At 42.1% G+C, this 17,887-nt stretch overlaps 1 protein-coding gene across 2 annotated transcripts in view; it reads right to left on the bottom strand.

The window, feature by feature from the left end:
- Positions 1-17,887, bottom strand: part of specc1 (sperm antigen with calponin homology and coiled-coil domains 1) — a 96,935-nt gene that overhangs the window by 54,869 nt on the left and 24,179 nt on the right. For both annotated transcript variants that reach the window (XM_062988201.1, XM_062988202.1), the window contains 4 exons: positions 10,400-11,898; positions 6,313-6,520; positions 5,938-6,011; positions 5,441-5,616 (listed from right to left, as the gene is read on the bottom strand). In XM_062988201.1, coding sequence (XP_062844271.1) covers positions 5,441-5,616; positions 5,938-6,011; positions 6,313-6,520; positions 10,400-11,898 — 1,957 coding nt within the window. The remainder of the gene's footprint in view (positions 1-5,440; positions 5,617-5,937; positions 6,012-6,312; positions 6,521-10,399; positions 11,899-17,887) is intronic.

The raw sequence follows: 17,887 nt of genomic DNA on the forward strand, positions 1-17,887 counted from the left end.
ACCAAATATTAATAATGACCTTGTATTGCTCGTTTTTTGGCATGGACAGCATGGACCCTGAGTGAAGGCGACCAAACCGTAATAAGCCTGGATGTAATATCACTCTGCCATCTAGTGGTGGGTGACTTAATAACAGTACACTGAATATACACCGTATATCACAATATCATAGAAATATACACCGACCAGGCATAACATTATGACCACTGCCAGGTGAAGTGAATAACACTGATGACGACTGGGTCAGAGCATCTCCAAAACTGCAGCTCTTGTGGGGTGTTCCTGGTCTGCAGTGGTCAGTATCTATCAAAAGTGGTCCAGTGGTAAACCGGCGACAAGGTGAAGGGCGGCCAAGGCTCATTGATGCACGTGTGGTCCGATCCAACAGATGAGCTCCTGTAGTTCAAACTGCTGAAGAAGTTCATGCTGGTTCTGATAGAAAGGTGTCGGGAATACACGGTGCATCACAGTTTGTTGTGTATGACATGGCTGTGTAGTCGCAGACCAGTCAGGGTGCCCATGCTGATCCCTGTCCACCGCCGAAAGCGCCAACAATGGGCACGTGAGAATCGGAACTGGACCACGGAGCGATGGAAGAAGGTGGCCTGGTCTGATGAATGACGTGGATGGCCGGGTACGTGTGCGTCGCTTACCTGGGGAACACATGGCACCAGGATGCACTATGGGAAGAAGGCGAGCCGGCAGAGGCAGTGGGAAACCTTGTGTCCTGTGGATGTTACTTTGACACGTACCACCTACCTAAGCATCATTACAGACCATGTACACCCTTTCATGGAAACGACATTCCCTGATGGATGTGGCCTCTTCTTTCAGCAGGTTAATGCGCACACCTTCGGGGGTCTAGTGGAGTCCATGCCTCGACGGGTCAGCAAAAGGTTTGCTTGTTTGTTAGAATTTTTAACGTCATGTTTTACACTTTTGGTTACATTCATGACAGGAACGGTAGTTAGAGGTTCATCAGTTCACAAGGTTATATTCAAGACAGTCATGGACGATTCAGTGTCTCCAATTCACCCCACTTGCACGTCTTTGGACTGTGGGAGGAAACCAGAGCACCCGGCGGAAACCCACATGGACACGGGGAGAACATGCAAACTCCACACAGAAAGGACCCGGACCGTCCGACCTGCGGATCGAACCCAGGACCTTCTTGCTGTGAGGCGACAGTGCTACCCACTGTGCCGCCCCAGCAAAAGTGGGACCAACACAATATTAGGAAGGTGGTCATAACGTTATGCCTGATCGGTGTAAATATACAGTACGATATAAAATCAGGACTACAAGGCACATGTTAACAGTACAGTATCAACCTCACATAATAAATCAAGCCCTGGGTTATAATTACAGTGTTCCACATTTATAAAGATTTGCTTGTGAGGCCAGTCTTGCGCACGCAGAGTCACACACACTGATCTCCACGTTCCTCCACTTCCGTACAGGCGCCTCGGCTACTAATAAAGATCCTTACACGTCGAAGCGTCTAAGTTCCCCCCGTTCTTTTTTGGAATCGCTGAGCGCTATATGGTAACGATCATCTCAGGGCCTCGGCTACCACTAAGACGTAGCCAATCATGACCGTATGTAGACGCTCGTCCGGCAGATAGCACCGCCGGGGATTCGAACCCTGGATTCGAACCCTGGATTCCCAGTGCTATAACTGGTGAAGAAAAAATCAAATCTAATTTCCGAAGGGTTCACAAACTTTCTCCTCGCAGTCCTGCTCATTTTTAAACAGTAATACTGACAGGCAGGCAGGCAGGCGCGTACACGCGCGCGTTTCGATTCGGTCATCCGGTCACGTGACTGCGCCGCTTCTTCCTCAGCCCTCCACCGCCGTCTTGGTGCTTTCGAACGCCGGTCCGGCGATGATCCTGAAACACAGAGAGACGGAAGTGTCCGGGTGAAACGGGACCGGATTCGTACCGGCAACACTCGCGGCCATGCGGGTCAGGACCTGAGGAAAGTCAAAAGACGCCATGGCGATGTAAAGCCTGCGTGACTGTGGACAGGGTCAACCAGGGGCTCATCATCGCTATGACGATCCTGAGGAATCGGCAGGCCAAGCCAAATTACCAGTCTCCACCATGTGGCCAAAAGTATGTGTCCATGACAGCATTAATATGGACAAGATTTAAGACAGTGTCTGGGGGAATTTGTGCTTTTGAGAAGGTTCCAATTCATCCCAATGAGACTTGGACCATTGGAGGTACTAGGGTTAGTTGTAGGGCGTTGTTATATCTCAGTGGTTAAGACAGTGGACTAGTGATCAGAAGGCTGCTGGTTCAAACCCCTGGTTCAAGCCAAATACTATTGGGCCCCTTCAATTGCTTCAACCGCTTGCATAGTAATTAGGATGGGCATCTACATATTTTTGGCCATATACTGTGAATCAGCAGGGCCAACCAAATTACCACCAGTCTCCACTATGTGGCCGAAAGTATGTAGACACCTGTCCATGACAGCATTAATATGGACAACTTGGGGTAGTTGTAGGGCATTGTTATCTCAGTGGTTAAAGTACTACACTAGTGATCACAAGGTTGCTGGTTCAAGCCCCACCTTCAAGCCAAGTTGCAACTATTGGGCCCCTCCCCTGAGAAAAGCCCTTAACCTTTAATTCCTTTAATTGCTTGCATAGTAATCAGGATGGGGATCTCCACTATGTGGCCAAAGATATGTAGACACCTGTTCATGACAACATTAATATGGACAACTTATAGGAGGAGCTTTCCAAGATTTTAGACAGTGTCTGTGGGAATTTGTGCATTTCAGAAGGTTCCAATTCATCCCAGTGAGCCTTGAACCATTGGGGGTACTGGATGCAGTTGTAGGGCATTGTTATCTCAGTGGTTAAAGTACTACACTAGTGATCAGAAGGTTGCTGGTTCAAGCCCCACCTTTGCCAAGTTGCATCTATTGGGCCCCAATTAACAATAGTAATCAGGATGGGCGTCTAAATATTTTTGGCCATATACTGTGTATCAGCAGGACAAACCAAATTACCACTAGTCTCCACTATGTGGCCAAAAGTATATAGACACCTGTCCATGACAGCATTAATATGGACAACTTATGGGAGGAGCTTTCCAAGATTTTAGAGCATGTCTGTTGGAATTTGTGCTTTTGAGAAGGTTCCAATTCATCCCAGTGAGACTTGGACCATTGGGTGTACTAAGGGGTAGTTGTAGGGCATTGTTATATCAGAAGGTTAAAAGTATGTAGACACCTGTTCATGACCTTCTTACACATCTCAGCATTAATATGGACAACTTATGGGAGGAGCTTTCCAAGATTTTAGAGCATGTCTGATAAATTGGAACTTTCTCAAAAGCACAAATTCCAACAGAGTGAGACTTGGACCATTGGGGGTACTGGGGGTAGTTGTAGGGCATTGTTATCTCAGAAGGTTAAAAGTATGTAGACACCTGTCCACGACCTTCTTAAACATCACAGCATTAATATGGACAACTTATGGGAGGAGCTTTCCAAGATTTTAGATTTTAGCGTGTCTGTGGGAATTTGAGAAGGTTCCAATTCATCCTAGTGAGAACTAGATCAGTGGGTTGAGGTCAAGGTGCAGGCCACTGGAGTTCTTTGTCATACTGGGGCATTGCCTTGCCTCAAATGTTGGTAATGGGTGTAGTACTGGGGGGGAGTAGTAGTGCAGTGTCTCAGTGTCTCAATGGGTGTCTAAATATTTTTGGCCCCATACTGTGTATAACGCAGAAATGCTTAAAATACCAAGACTAGAAATAAAATGCATGCTTTATATACAGTATTAAACTTTTGACTTTTTTCATGCAGAACTCACTACAGACAGCAGGTGACGCTATACACCAAGAGGACAAACAGCACAACTACAGCAAACCAGGCAAAGCGGGAGGGGGGGGGGGGGGATGCACATTCAAAGCAAAGGATCGAAAGCTCAGGCATTTTAGACATTCGAACCCTGAGCCATCTATTCACATTCCAGAGCTTGCCTGGTGCTAGTGGTTCACTTACCTGGGTGGTATGTAAAGGTGGCCAAGTCAGAGGAAAATCCTTAAAAGAGCACCTTCAGTGCGGCTATGGAGGTAGTCCGTTTGGGTTTCGATGGGGAGAGGAAAGTACAGGTGCGTTGCGGATTCTTTATGATCTGGCAACCCTGTGTTCCAGAATACGGTACGAATACGCGTTCTTTTCTGACTCGCAAGCCTTTGAGGACGTGTGGATGCCATGTTGATGAAAATTCATCAAATGCACTTTACTAAATCGGAGCAGTCTGACGGATCGGAACACAATCGGGCTGTTTCTCTTTTTTTTTTGGCGCGCGAGATCGTCCCCAGGTGGTGGTGTTTGCCTCTTGGGTGTGGTCGAATGGGTGAGCCATAAGTACCCACAACGCCCCACCCCCCTCAATCCTTCAGAAAAAGGGTCACGTAGGTGGCCGGTTGCTAAAGGTAAAAAAAAAAAAGATGGAAAGAGGTCGATGGGCATTGGTCAGGGAGTGGGGCTGGTCATTTAACAGCGTGTCCCCCAACTCCCTTGGTTTGTATCTCCGCGCCTCTGGCGACCCGGTTTCGGTACGGTTGAGCTCTTAACACCATCTGGCCAGAAGTATTCAGACACCTGGCTTTAAGATACTGAACTAATAATCAGAAGGTTGTTGGTTCAAGCTCCACCACTGCCAGGTTGCCATTTTTGGGTCCCTGAACAAGGCCCCTCATCCCTGAATAGAACTGATATGCAGAGAAAGGAAATATGAAGCCTAAGCTAAATAGGCTCTTGTCTAAATGAGCACAAATCCCCATAGACCCACTACAAAACCCAATAAAGTTAGTCACTGATGTTCTGTACCTCCACACCAAACAGGTCTCTTAAAAGAAACTGTTGATCATTAGTTAAGATACTATAGACTATAGATTCTGATATTCAGAAGGTTGCTGGTTCAAGCCCCAGTACTGCTAGTTTGCCATTTTCGGTTCCCTGAATAGAATTTGATATGCAGAGAAGGGACATATGAAGCCTAAGCTCACTAAGCTCTTGTCTAAATGAGCACAAATTCCCGTAGACCCACTACAAAATCCAAGGCGGTTACAGTAAGGGTTTGGTACAGGTTACTAATGTTCTGTACCTCCACACTAAACAGGTCTCATAAAAGGAAATGTTGCTCATTGGTTAAGATACTGGACAAATAATCGGAAGGTTGCTGGTTCAAGCCCCACCACTGCTAGGTTGCCATTTCTGGGTCCCTAAACAAGGCCCTTAACCCTGAATAGTATTTGATATGCAGAGAACGGAAATATGAAGCGTTTGCATACGAATAAACTAGGATAAGATCTTTACAGAGAACTATCCCATAATAATAAAGAAAAAAAAATACAGAACAGGAAACATGAAACGTAATGAACAGGGTCTTGTTTGGGGAGTTTTACTGTACCTGGCCCCCTGGATGTGCTCGAGTTCTGAGGCCAGTCTGACGCTCCGCTCCTGTTCCTCCTGCAGCTGCCTGCGCAACATGCGCATCTCCTGCTGAGCCTCCACCTTAATGTCGTTCGCCACCACCACGGCCGTCTGCAGGTCGGCCTGGAAGCGCCGCCATTCCTCCGTCTCGTCCTGAGACACACACACGTGCACACACACACACGTACAAGTTCCAAACATTCAGTCACAGAAATCAAAGACACCCTTTGCCCCGCCCCCCCATAACCAATCATGTCTGTGTAAATGCCCAGCCGGCTGATAGCACCACAGAGATTTAAACCTGTATGTCAGCGGTGGAAGGCCGGCGAATAGATCACTGAGCCACTTTGCATGCGAGTCATTTGGAAATGATTCATTAAAAGAGTCATAAGGATCTACAGCAAAGTTAAAGCTCTAAATCGGTTCATTTCCAGGCAAAAATATTGCACAAAGCTGTCTGTGAAATTTCTTTACCTTTAATTGTTTGCTCATAGCTTTCAACTGCTTGTCCTGCTCAGTTTTCTGCTCCTCCAGTCTCTTGATTTGATCTGAAAGACACAAAGCAGTTTAAAATGACATCCCCACAGCATGATGCTGCCACCACCATGCTTCACTGTAGGACTGGTATTGGCTAGGTGATGCGCGGTGCCTGGTTTCCTCCAGACATGACACTTGGCATTCTGGCCAAAGAGTTCAATCTTTGTTTAATCAGACCAGAGAATTTTGTTGGTCATGACACTGTCTCCTATGGGACCTTTCCAAATCGTGTCCAATCAACTGAATTCAACTTGGATTCTTTCTTTAAAACAAAAGCCAAAAAGAGAAAACAGAAAGAGAAACTCCTCATACTCTCCAGATCCAGGATGGTTTGGTTGGTGTGCAGCTGGACCGCCCGCCGCTGCTCCACCTGGTCCTCCAGCTCGTAGATGGTCTCCTTGAGGTCCTTGATGTGGTTCTGGGCGTCTCGGCTCTTCTCCTCCAGAGCGCGTGTGCTGGCTTTATGATCCCGCTCCTGCTTCTCCAGGCTCTCCCGGTGCTGCTGTCGCTCCAGCTCGGCCTGCACGGGGAAGCAGAAGATTAACGTGGCTGAACGTTTAGCGTGACGGCTCGGGACTTCACGGGGATAATAACTTTTTAGAGACTCATATGTTTGGGAAGTGCTTTCAGAGACAGAAAACGATACATCTTACAGCCAGCCTGGGCAAGCAAATCAAAACGCTAAATGTGGTTAATTCAGAAAGTATTCAGACTCCTTAATTTTTTGTACACTTGATTGTGCTGATGGTTGTTACTGACATTTTTACCCATCATTCTACACTTGATGGCCCATGATAAAAATTTTTTTTACAGTTTCAGAGACTTTTATTCATTTTAGTCATTTATTATTATCATTACTTTATTTAACATTATTTTATTATTATTATTGTTACCGTTATTATAACGGCTATTATGATTATCATCATCAATATAATTATTATTTAACTAATTATTTAATTTAATTAATTTTTATTTCTACAGCATTATAATAATAAGTAATTATTAGCTATTATTTATCTATTTATTAATTGTATTATATATACACTGCTACTTATAATAGAACTACTACTAATATTAATAGTAAAAATAGTAATAATAATAGCAACAGTAATAATACTATAGAAATAATATAGTAATAATAATAATAACAGCAATGATAATAATAATAATAACAATTATAACAGTAATAATAACATTAATAATAATAACAGTAATAATAATAATAATTATAATAATTATACTTTTTATTATAATAATGATAATAATAATAATAATAATGATAATTATAATAATAATAATGAAAATAATGATAATTACAATAAGGATGATAATAATGATAATAATAATGATAATAATAATAATAATAATAATAATAATAATAATAACAGCAATAATGTAATAATAATAACAGTAATAATAATAGTAATATTAATAATAATAACAGTAATAATATTTACAATAACAGTAATAATAATATAATAATAATAATAGTAATAATGATAATAATAATAATTATAATATTAATAATAACAATAATAATTGGTAAGACAATCTAGCAAATTGTCCACAGGCAGTCCGGTTTTCTAACTACATTAGTCTAAAATAATACCGAAACTCCACCAAACCACAGTGAGATTCATTATCACCAAAAAGTGAAAAAATGTACATATCCACGTGTACAGTACATTGAAATTCTATTTTCAGCATAATCCGGCGGTGTGGGTCAGAGAGCAGAGTCAGCCATTGTCAGAGCTGGGATTTGAACCCACACCCTTCAATTTGACAGCCCAAAGCTCAACCCACTAGGATACCGCTGTCGTCATAAGTGATCATTCTGCTAAAATCCATGAAGACACTAAAGATCCCCAAAAGGGTGCAGATGTCTCTAGTCTTGGTTTAAAGAGGCTGTCAGAGGGAGGTAATAACTGTTTCACACCCACACCGCTCGCTCTGTGTTGGTTGATCTGATACGGCTGAACGCTGACTGCTTTAATGTTTAGTCATGGTGTTCTATGATTGAGAGAAGTGTCTGCTTACAGTTAATAAAAGCTGAGTGAACCACAGGACTGTGTGTGTGTAAATATTGACTGTGTTAATATGAATGTTCTCATATCTGCCCAACCGAAACTCCCCAAACACGAGCTTCATATCCTGCTGGGTTCAAGCTAAATGTCCTGTTTGTGCTGCTTCCCAACTAATAGCATTACTTCTGTTATTATTATTATTATTATTATCATCATCATATTAATAATTAATAGTATTGTTAGTATCATTAATTATTAGTTATTATTTTTTAAGTAATTAAACTATTTTTAATTGTATTATTATTATTATTATTATTAACAATAATATTTACAATGTTGTTATAAATATAATATTATTATTAAATTTGTTATTTATTATTTACTATTTATTAATCTTTTATTATGTTAATTACTATTTATTAGTTCTATTATTATGATTAATAACATTACTATTATTTACGTTATTTTTTCATTACCCACTTATTAATTTTATTATTTTATCATATTCATTATTGTTACTGTTATTTTTACTGCTATTATGATTATCATCATCACTATAATATTAATATAAAAAATTTAATAATTATTATTTAAGTACATTAATTTAATTAATAACTACTACTGCATTATAATAATGATTTATTAGTTATTTGTTAGCTATTTATTAATTATATTATTATCATCATGACTTATTTCTACATTACTACTAATTAATCATTTATTAATTATTATTATTGCTACTGTTATTTTTACTATTATTATGATTATCATTATTATATTTATTTTCATCATAATTATTATTTACCTACATTAATTTCATTAATTATAACTACTACTGCATTATAATAATTATGTCTTAGCTATTATTTATAAACCACATATTAAGTTTATTAATTTTTTAATTTAAATTATTATTATTTATTAACCATGTATTAACTTTATTATTATTTATTAGATATTTGTTAACTATTTCTTAATTGTATTATTATTATTATCATTATGACTATTATTTCTACCATTTAGTAATTATTTTATCATTATCGTTACTGTTATTTTTACTATCATTATTATATTTATTATTTATTATCATTATAATTAATTTAACTGCATTAATTGTATTACTACTACTACTGCATTATAATAATTATTATTCATTAGCTATTATTTATTAACCATGTATTATTAATTGTATTATTATTATTATTATGATTATTGTTTTTAAGTTATTACTTAACCATTTATTAATTGTATTATTATTTCTATTACTATTCTTATCATTATTTTTTAGTTATTATATACTATTTATTAATTATATTCTTACTATTATTATTATGATTATTCTTATTATTATAATAATTATTTATTGGTTATTATACATTAACTATTTATTAATTGTATTATTATGATTATTAATACAATTATTATTATTTTATTATTATTATTATTATTAATAATTATTATTGTTACTATTATTGTTATTATTATAATCATCATTATAATTATTTATTGGTTATTATATATTAACTATTTATTAATTGTATTATTATTAGTAGTAGTATTATTATTATTGTGACAGTATACAGTCTGAGCAATTGAGGGCCTTGCTCAAGAGCCCAACAGTGACAACCTGGCAGTGGTGGGACTTAAAACAGTGACCTGGAGGTAAGATGAGAACCTCATTAGGCGTAAGGCTTGGTGTACTGGCAGAGGTTCAGTCAATGACTGATTAAAGACAGGGTTTAAGCCCCCTAGAGATTTTAAGTGTTGGCACGGCAATGAAGTGCTAATGAGGTTCACGTCCTATGTGGAGTCAAAGAACTGTCACTGGTGTTTATCTTTCCATTTTAAAGGATGTGGACTTGGAACCATGGAACCATAACAATGTTCACCATTGGCACAAAAGTAATGCAGAGGCTTTGGTTAAGAGGTCATAAGTGTGTTATTAGAGGATGAGCCAAGGATTTTCTCTTGGTTAGCCGTTGTTTGACCCTTGCAACTCTCCCATGGATACAGTTTTTACCAGATCTCCTACTAATGGTGAAATCCTGAACCCTGAGGCCTTGAGACCTTCAGTTCCTCAAGAGTCATCAGGGGATTTGGTGACTTCTTGGATGATTAGTGCTCTTGGAGGATTGGAGGAGTTTTGCCAGGCTTCCCAGTGTTTCACCTCTTGTTCAATTGGTATTGATGTCTCACACTGTGGTTCAGTGGGGTCTTAGAGCCTTAGAAATGGCCCTGTAGCCTTTCCAAGACTGGGATACTCAAGACTAGGTGCATATTCTAGTAAAACCACCCATTTTCTAAATAAATTTGATCTATTGGTTGATTGAACGTCTGTGTCAAGTAGTTAATCTAGTAAAGGTAGTTCCACGCACCTTGCTGTGCAGACCCTGAAGGCGCTCGACATCTTTGTGAGCCTGCAGCAGCTCCTGTCTCAGCCCTGCACAGCTGACCTCCAGCTTATCACGTTCCGTGTGAGCTGCTTTAAGCAACGCTCGCATCTCTGTGCTGTCACCTGCGCTGTGCACTGCATTCAGATCCACAACCTTCTGCCTCTCTGCCTCCACCTGAACCCTCAAGCGCTCGTTCTCCCCTCTCAGAGCCTCCACAGCCCGGCTTTGCTCCTCCGTCCGCCTGGCTGCCTCGGCTCCGGCCTCCTTTTCCTTTTCTAGTTCCCGCTGAAGGATCTCTAACTCCTCCTTCAAGCTTCTTGCAGTCGCTTGGGTCTCTTGATGCTCTTTCTCCAAAGCTCTTAGACTCCCAGTCAGCTGCTGCTGAATGTCAACGAGTTTCTCCCTCTCGAAGCGGGAGCTTTCCACCTGCTCGGCCAGCCGCTGTTCCAGCTCCGTGACCCTGGCGACGCGGGAGGCCTCGACTTCTTGACTCTGGACCTGCTCTCTCAGTCTCTGCAGCAGGGTTTCGTTCTTTTGCGCAGAGAGTTCCACGCGCTCCCTCTGCTGCTGCAGAGAGGTCTGCAGGAGACTCTTCTCCTCGGACAGGCGCTCGTTCTCTGCCGTGAGCTCCTGAACGACTTGCTGCTGGTCGGCCAGCTCTTGCAGAGTGGCCTGGAGCTCCTCTGCTGTGCTGTGGTGGTTCTCCTCCATCTTCTGGATACGCTTGGTTAGACATGCCACAGATTGATCTTGCTCCGTGAGGCTCGAGGCCAAGTCTTTTGTGCTGTTGACTGAATCTGAGCGTGACGGGATCTTCTCAAACTCTGGCGAAGGAGATGCTTTGGTCACGTCGCTACCAGATGATACAGAGGTTTTTATCTGAGGACTTTCTCTCTTTTCGGTGTTGCCAGTCTCTGATCCAACCCTATTTATGAAGGGACTGGTGGGGCTGCTTGGTGAAGTAAAATTTGAATTGGCATTAGCTGTGGAGATCTGAAACTTCTCCAACGAGGCTAGTTTTTCCTTCAAAGACTGGTTCTCTTGCATTAATGTGTCCAACTCTTTCTGAGAACACTCTTTCTGGACAAGCACTTTCTTATCTATAGAATTTGACTTGTTTTGCTTCCCCTCCGATGTTCCATCTGGTGTGCCAGCCTCCCGTGGAGAGCTTTTCCCTCTCCATTGTTGCAGTTCCATTTGTAACTTGCTGATCTCAAATTCCTTGGCCTTGGCATCAGCCAGCAGTTCCTTGACCTGACACTCCAGGACGGTCCTATCTGCACTGTCAGCCTCATTCTTCGACTTGACTGAAGTGCGGGTGTGCTTCGCCAAAGTGGACAGGCTGGAGGTGCTAGAACTGGGGATCATCTTCTTGGCGCTTGGGATCCTCAGCTGGTCCCGGAGTGGGGTGCGGTCTCTGGAGATGGCCTGGGTAATTTCCCGAGGAGCAGGTATGCCTGACTTTTTGGCTGGCTGGATGCCTACAGGAAAACAAAAGTGCATGTTTAGGTGTGTGCGATGCGGCTGGGAGTCTAAAATACAGAGATAAGCAACATGTCTGTTGTTAAGCTGTTGTAAGCAGACAAGAAACAACAGTTAGCACAGAATGGAAGTTCTAAAGTCCAACACCCAATGTGATGTGACTAGGGCAGTATAAAGGAAGGCCCACAGTTCTGTTTTTTGTTCTTCAGCTATTCCACTGCTGTAAGAACCCACGATTGTGCCAATAAATTGTTCAATCAAAAATTTTAGTTGGAAATATGTCTGATATTAAACAATCAATAAATATGCTCAAGTGACACAGAGGGTAAAACACACTAGTCAAGATCTGCAGTTGAAATCTCAGTGGCACTATGGGCCAATTGGGGGGGGGGGGGGTTGGCCTCATCGAGAGGTGCACTTATACAAGCCCAGATAAAAAAATAGAGATTGCATCAAAGGCATCTGGCATAAAACTTTTTGGCAATTTCTTGGATACACTTCTCAAGATGTCATCACCAATTTAATGTTCAGTTGTGGAATCACCTTGGGGGAGTCACAAATTGCCCTGGCATTAGTACTTTGAGGTAGATCTGGCTATGCCACCAACAACGCCACCCTGTCATGTACCAGTGGTTCCTAAACGTTGTGTCTTGTGACCCCTTCAAAAATGGCTACGATGGCTGCTCCATATTAATACATGTAAATGTTTCTTTTGCACTATTCAAAGAGCTACCAGGCACTGGCTTTCCCATACGTCAACTGTAGCAAACAAATTGTGGCAGTCAGTTGGCATTTGGCTGGCATCAGGAAGCCACAGGAAGGAAACACTTCTGTAGATGTCATTTGTGTAAGTGATCTGCATGGGCCTATTTTTAAATATGTAGGAAGTTTCCATTTCCCCCACTCTTAATTGTGCATCTTTAGCCTGTTGAATAGTTTGAAAGTGATAGACCCTCCTCCTTTTCTTGGTGACCCACCGAGGGGTCACCAAGGGGTCCCTTAGTTTAAAAAGTGCTGTCAAATACAACTGAAAGACTTGGAATGTCAGTAACACTGTAAAATATGATGAGGAACATCCATGCATGATGATAACCCTTCAAACTAGAAGATTTATGGCCTCCAAAGCCATCAGGGCTTCCATTAAATATTTCACTGACCTGATGAGCACCAATCAGCCATAACATTAAAACGACCTCCTTGCTTCTACACACATTGTCTATTTTATCAGCTCCAATTACTATATGGAAGCACTTTGTAGTTCTACAATTACTGACTGTAGTCCATCTGTTTCTCTGCATGCTTTGTTAGCCCCCTTTCATGCTGTTCTTCAATGGTCAGGACCTCCACAGGACCACTACAGAGCAGGCTGACGTGGTGGTGGTGTGTTAGTGTGTTTTGTGCTGGTATGAGTGGATCAGACACAGCAATGCTGGACTGAGAATAGTCCACCAACCAAAAACATCCAGCCAACAGCGCCCCATGGGCAGCGTCCTGTGACCACTGATGAAGGTCTAGAAGATGACCAACTCAAACAGCAGCAATAGATGAGCGATCGTCTCTGACTTTACATCTACAAGGTGGACCAACTAGGTAGGAGTGTGTAATAGAGTGGACAGTGAGTGGACACGGTATTTTAAAACTCCAGCAGCGCTGCTGAGTCTGAGCCACTCATACCAGAACAACACACACTAACACACCACCATCATGTCAGTGCCACTGCAGTGCTGAGAATGATCCACCACCTAAATAATACCTGCTCTGTGGTGGTCCTGACCATTGAAGAACAGGGTGAAAGCAGGCTAAAAAAAAAAGTCAGTAATTGTAGTAGAACTACAAAGTGCTTTTATATGGTAATTAAGTGGAGCTGATAAAATGGACAGTGAGTGTAGAAACAAGGAGGTGGTTTTAATGTTATGGCTGTTCCAATTGGAACAACACCAGAACATAATGGTTCCTCTTTAATTCTAAGATGAATCCATTTTGGTCTCTTGGGCTACCGAACAATATGGTCTCATGCTTGACAATGGCATCTTGTGGGGCTTGAACGTCACACCTTCTGATCAACGACCCGGTATCTTAACTTAAATGTAATTGTTTCTTTTGCACTATTCACACAGCTACCAGGCACTGGCCCTCTCATACGGCTGTATAACTGTAGCAAACAAAGTGTGACAGTCAGCTGGCATTTGGCTGGTATCAGGAAGCCACAAAGCCTATCTTTCTAGTGCAGTGTGTATAAAGGGTTTGAAAACCGCCGGCACAAAGATGGGCGAAAGCTTTTATTGTTGATTTTAGAATAATCAGCAATGCAAACACAGGCAGCTCATGTTACAAGGGATGACAATGCAGGGAATGTTCTACAGCAGTTTGTGGGACTAACAAAGGGAGCGCTGTGCCTCAGAACGGTGCCGAACAAGCAAGCTAAAAAGACCATTATGTTCAAATAAATACATTATAACAGGCAAGGGACAAACAGTTATCTGGGAGGTTTGATGGGGGGCAGTTGTGTTCACCAACTTTAAGGTCACAAGACAGATGTTCGCTGAGGTTAAATAGGTAAATTAAGGACACACTTCTGTAGACGTCATTGGCGTGATTAAACAGTATGGGCCAGCAGCAATGACCTGGAATGGATAAATATGTAGGGAGTTTATGTAGGGAGGGTTTAAGTTAGGGTTTAGGGTTAGGGTAAGGGTTTAGAGTAAGGGTATAGGGTAAGGGTTAAGGTTAGGGTTGGATTAGAGCCAGTCGGGCATCTACACAGACAATTTGTTTCCTGGGGAAGTAAGGTGGTCAAGGCCCTGCAGTAGACTGGCAGGACGTCAGGGGTGTGTTGCTGCATCGCGCCCAATGATTTTGGGGAAGCTGAACTGGACAGTCGGGCGTACCTGATTTCTCTTGTGTAATCAGGTGGTGCAGTGATAAAATACAGTTGAACAGTACGGGCCAGCAGCAATGACCTGTGAATAAATATGTAGGGGGTGTCCCTTTCCCCCATGGGTCAGCCGTGCTGGCAATATCATAACATGATGCTACCACCACCATATTTTGGTACGACTTATGATGTGACCTAGCTGATATGCCTGGTTACCACTCTAAAGGTTTAGAATTCCAGCCAGAAAGTTCCTTAGAGAAGTTCTACAGAACACAAGTAACCTCGTGCATAACCTTCGTTGCGAGCTGGAAAGCTTCTTCAGTCACAGTCAGCATCTAATTTTCAGTTCCCCATGCTGGCCAAGAAGTGTCTTGTCTCATGCTCGACAGTCGGTAAGGTGGACTGCTGTGCCCATTGCTGCATTTCTTTATTTTGCTGCAGAGAGCTCTCTCATTGTCAAGAGTAATAATAAGCCTTAGAGTAAGGGTTTAGGGTATGGATTTAGGGTTAGGGTTTAGGATTAGAGTTTAGGGTATGGGTTTAGGGTAAGGGTTTAGGATAAGGGTTTGGGTTTAGAGTTAGAGTAAGGGTTTAGGGTTAAGGTATGGGTTTAGGGGAAGGGTTTAGAGTAAGTGTTTACAGTATGGGTTTAGAGTAAGGGTTTAGGGTAAGGGTTTAGGGTAAGGTAATGGGTTTATGGTTAAGATTTAGATTAAGGGTTTAGGGTAAGGGTTTAGAGTAAGGGCTTAAGGTTAGGGTTTAGAGTAAGGATTTAGGATTAGGGTGTAGGGTAAGGGTTTAGTAATAATAAGCCTTAGCGTCAATTCGGATCAGTGATTTGACTCCTTCAAATCTGTTTCTTTGCAGTCATGGTTGAGGAAGAAACATCAGACTGTGATCATGTTGAAGTACATTGGTGGACTGAGTAGCTGATGTGTCAGCCTTGGTCGCAGTTCCACCTAGTGTTTTCTCTCCTACTTACTTGAGTTTTACTTGAGACCTTCCCTTGCCTTCGTCAAATGACCAGTCTAGGAAATGTGGTCAGCAATTTCAAAGTAGGCTTTTGTTTCACTTTATTAGGGTGAACATTGAGACACTTGCTTCAATACCCACATGCAAGGGTAACTGAGACCAGTTGATGCACCTGATCGCAATCTAAGTGCAGCACCAAGCAGGACAGGCAGACTCTTCAGAGGGTGGTGCATTCAGCTGAGTGCATCATCCGGACTGAGCTCCCAGACCTGCAGTCCATTTACACCAAAAGGTGCTGTTCCAAGGCCAGGGGGATAGTGAAGGACCCCAGCCATCCCGGTTATGTTCTCTCTGTTGCAGTCAGGGAAAGACAGAGAGAATGAGGGGGAGCTTCTACACTGGTATTACTGGCCTGACAGAATGGCTCTGGGATGTCCAGAAATCTTAGAAAGCTATGTAAATTCCCAACACACTAGTTGACCTTTCGCACTTATTCCACCCTGGTTTACACGTCATACATTTACTAGAACAAAACATGTCTAATCCCTATTTCATGAGAGAGGAAGCTTAAACAGGGATATTTTTCCAGTAACAGTTGGGGGGTATCACTTCAAAACAAGTCCTGTTTGGCTGTCACTCTTTCCTGATGTGCTGCCAGTAAATGGAACAGGCGGAGTGGACCAGATTCCTGACATGTATACAGTAGAGAATCAGAGGGGCTCGGCCCTGCTGCCATTCCTCTCCGTATCCTGTCGTGCGGATGAAACTGTACGAAGTGTTTCCTTCTGAATCAGCATGGTGACATGAGATAATGGTCAGTGTGAGCTGAGGTGGAGAGGCTGAATGATTTACACTCCCTGAGAACTTTACTAAGTACAGATTATACTATAAGATACACCTACCATACATATGAACTTTGTGGGTCAACATTTCGAATTGTAGCATATTTATTAAATCGAAAGGGGCCTTCATAGGACCAACACTGCCCAGATGACATTTGCTATCATTCACTGGACCATAAAGACAATCAGTGACAGGGTAATGCTGTGGTAGAGAAAGTTGTTCTGGCTGCACTTATAGCCGTTCAAAATCAAATCCACAACACCATGAAGAGGAACTCGTGGCGAGTTCAAATCCCCAGTGGTGCTACTGGCCAGTCGGCCATACCTGATTTCTCTTGTTTAATCAGGTAGTGCAGTGGAAAAATACACTAGCCCACTTCTACTGAGATCTGAGGTTCATATTTCAGCAAAGCTAGGGTTACGGGGTATGGGTTAGAGTAAGGGTTTAAGATAAGGGTTTAGGGTTAGGGTAAGGTTAGGGTTTAGGGTATGGGTTAAGGTTAGGGTTAAGGGTATGGGTTTAGGATAAGGATTTATGGTTAAGGTTTAGGGTAATTGTTAGGGTTTAGGGTAAGGGTTTAAGGTAATGGTTTAGAGTTAGGGTAGGGGGTGTAAGGTTATGGTTTAGGGTAAGGGTTTAGGATTTTAGGTAAGGGTTTAGGATTAGGGTTAAGGTAAGGGTTTACGGTAACTGTTTAGGGTAAAGGTTTAGGGTAAGGGTTTAGAGTTAGGGTTTAGGGTAAGGGTAAAGGTAAGTATTTAGGGTTAAGGGTTTAGGATAAGGGTTAAGGGTTTAAGATAAGGGCTTAGGATATAGGTTTAGGGTTAAGGTTAGATTAGAGCCAGTCAGGCATCTACACAGACCTGTTGTCTGTTGTGGAAGTAGGTGGTCGAGGCCCTGCAATAGACTGGCAGGACGTCAGGGGTGTATTGCTGCTTTGCGCCCAATCATTCTGGGGAAGCTGAACCCACTGCAGACCCTGACCAGGACAGAGCGGTGCTAGAAACATTAAAATAACAAGGGGTCTGAATCCTTCTCTTTTATGTCCAGCATGGTTCATTAGCCATGTTGGCTAAGAAAGTGTTGCCGAGTGCCACCTCCACACTCCAGCCCCAAAAACTGACACTTTAATGACATTTTAACCACACTACCGGCCCATGGGATTTTTATTCAAGCCTTATTAACATGGACAAAAGGAAATAAAAACCACACTGGGGGCAGGATCAACATGCACTGCCAATGCCAAAGCCTAAAGTTACAAGATTTCTCTAGAGAGACTGATCATATTTTACTAACTA

Source organism: Trichomycterus rosablanca, chromosome 26 (assembly GCF_030014385.1).
Source record: "Trichomycterus rosablanca isolate fTriRos1 chromosome 26, fTriRos1.hap1, whole genome shotgun sequence".
NCBI lineage: Eukaryota > Metazoa > Chordata > Actinopteri > Siluriformes > Trichomycteridae > Trichomycterus > Trichomycterus rosablanca.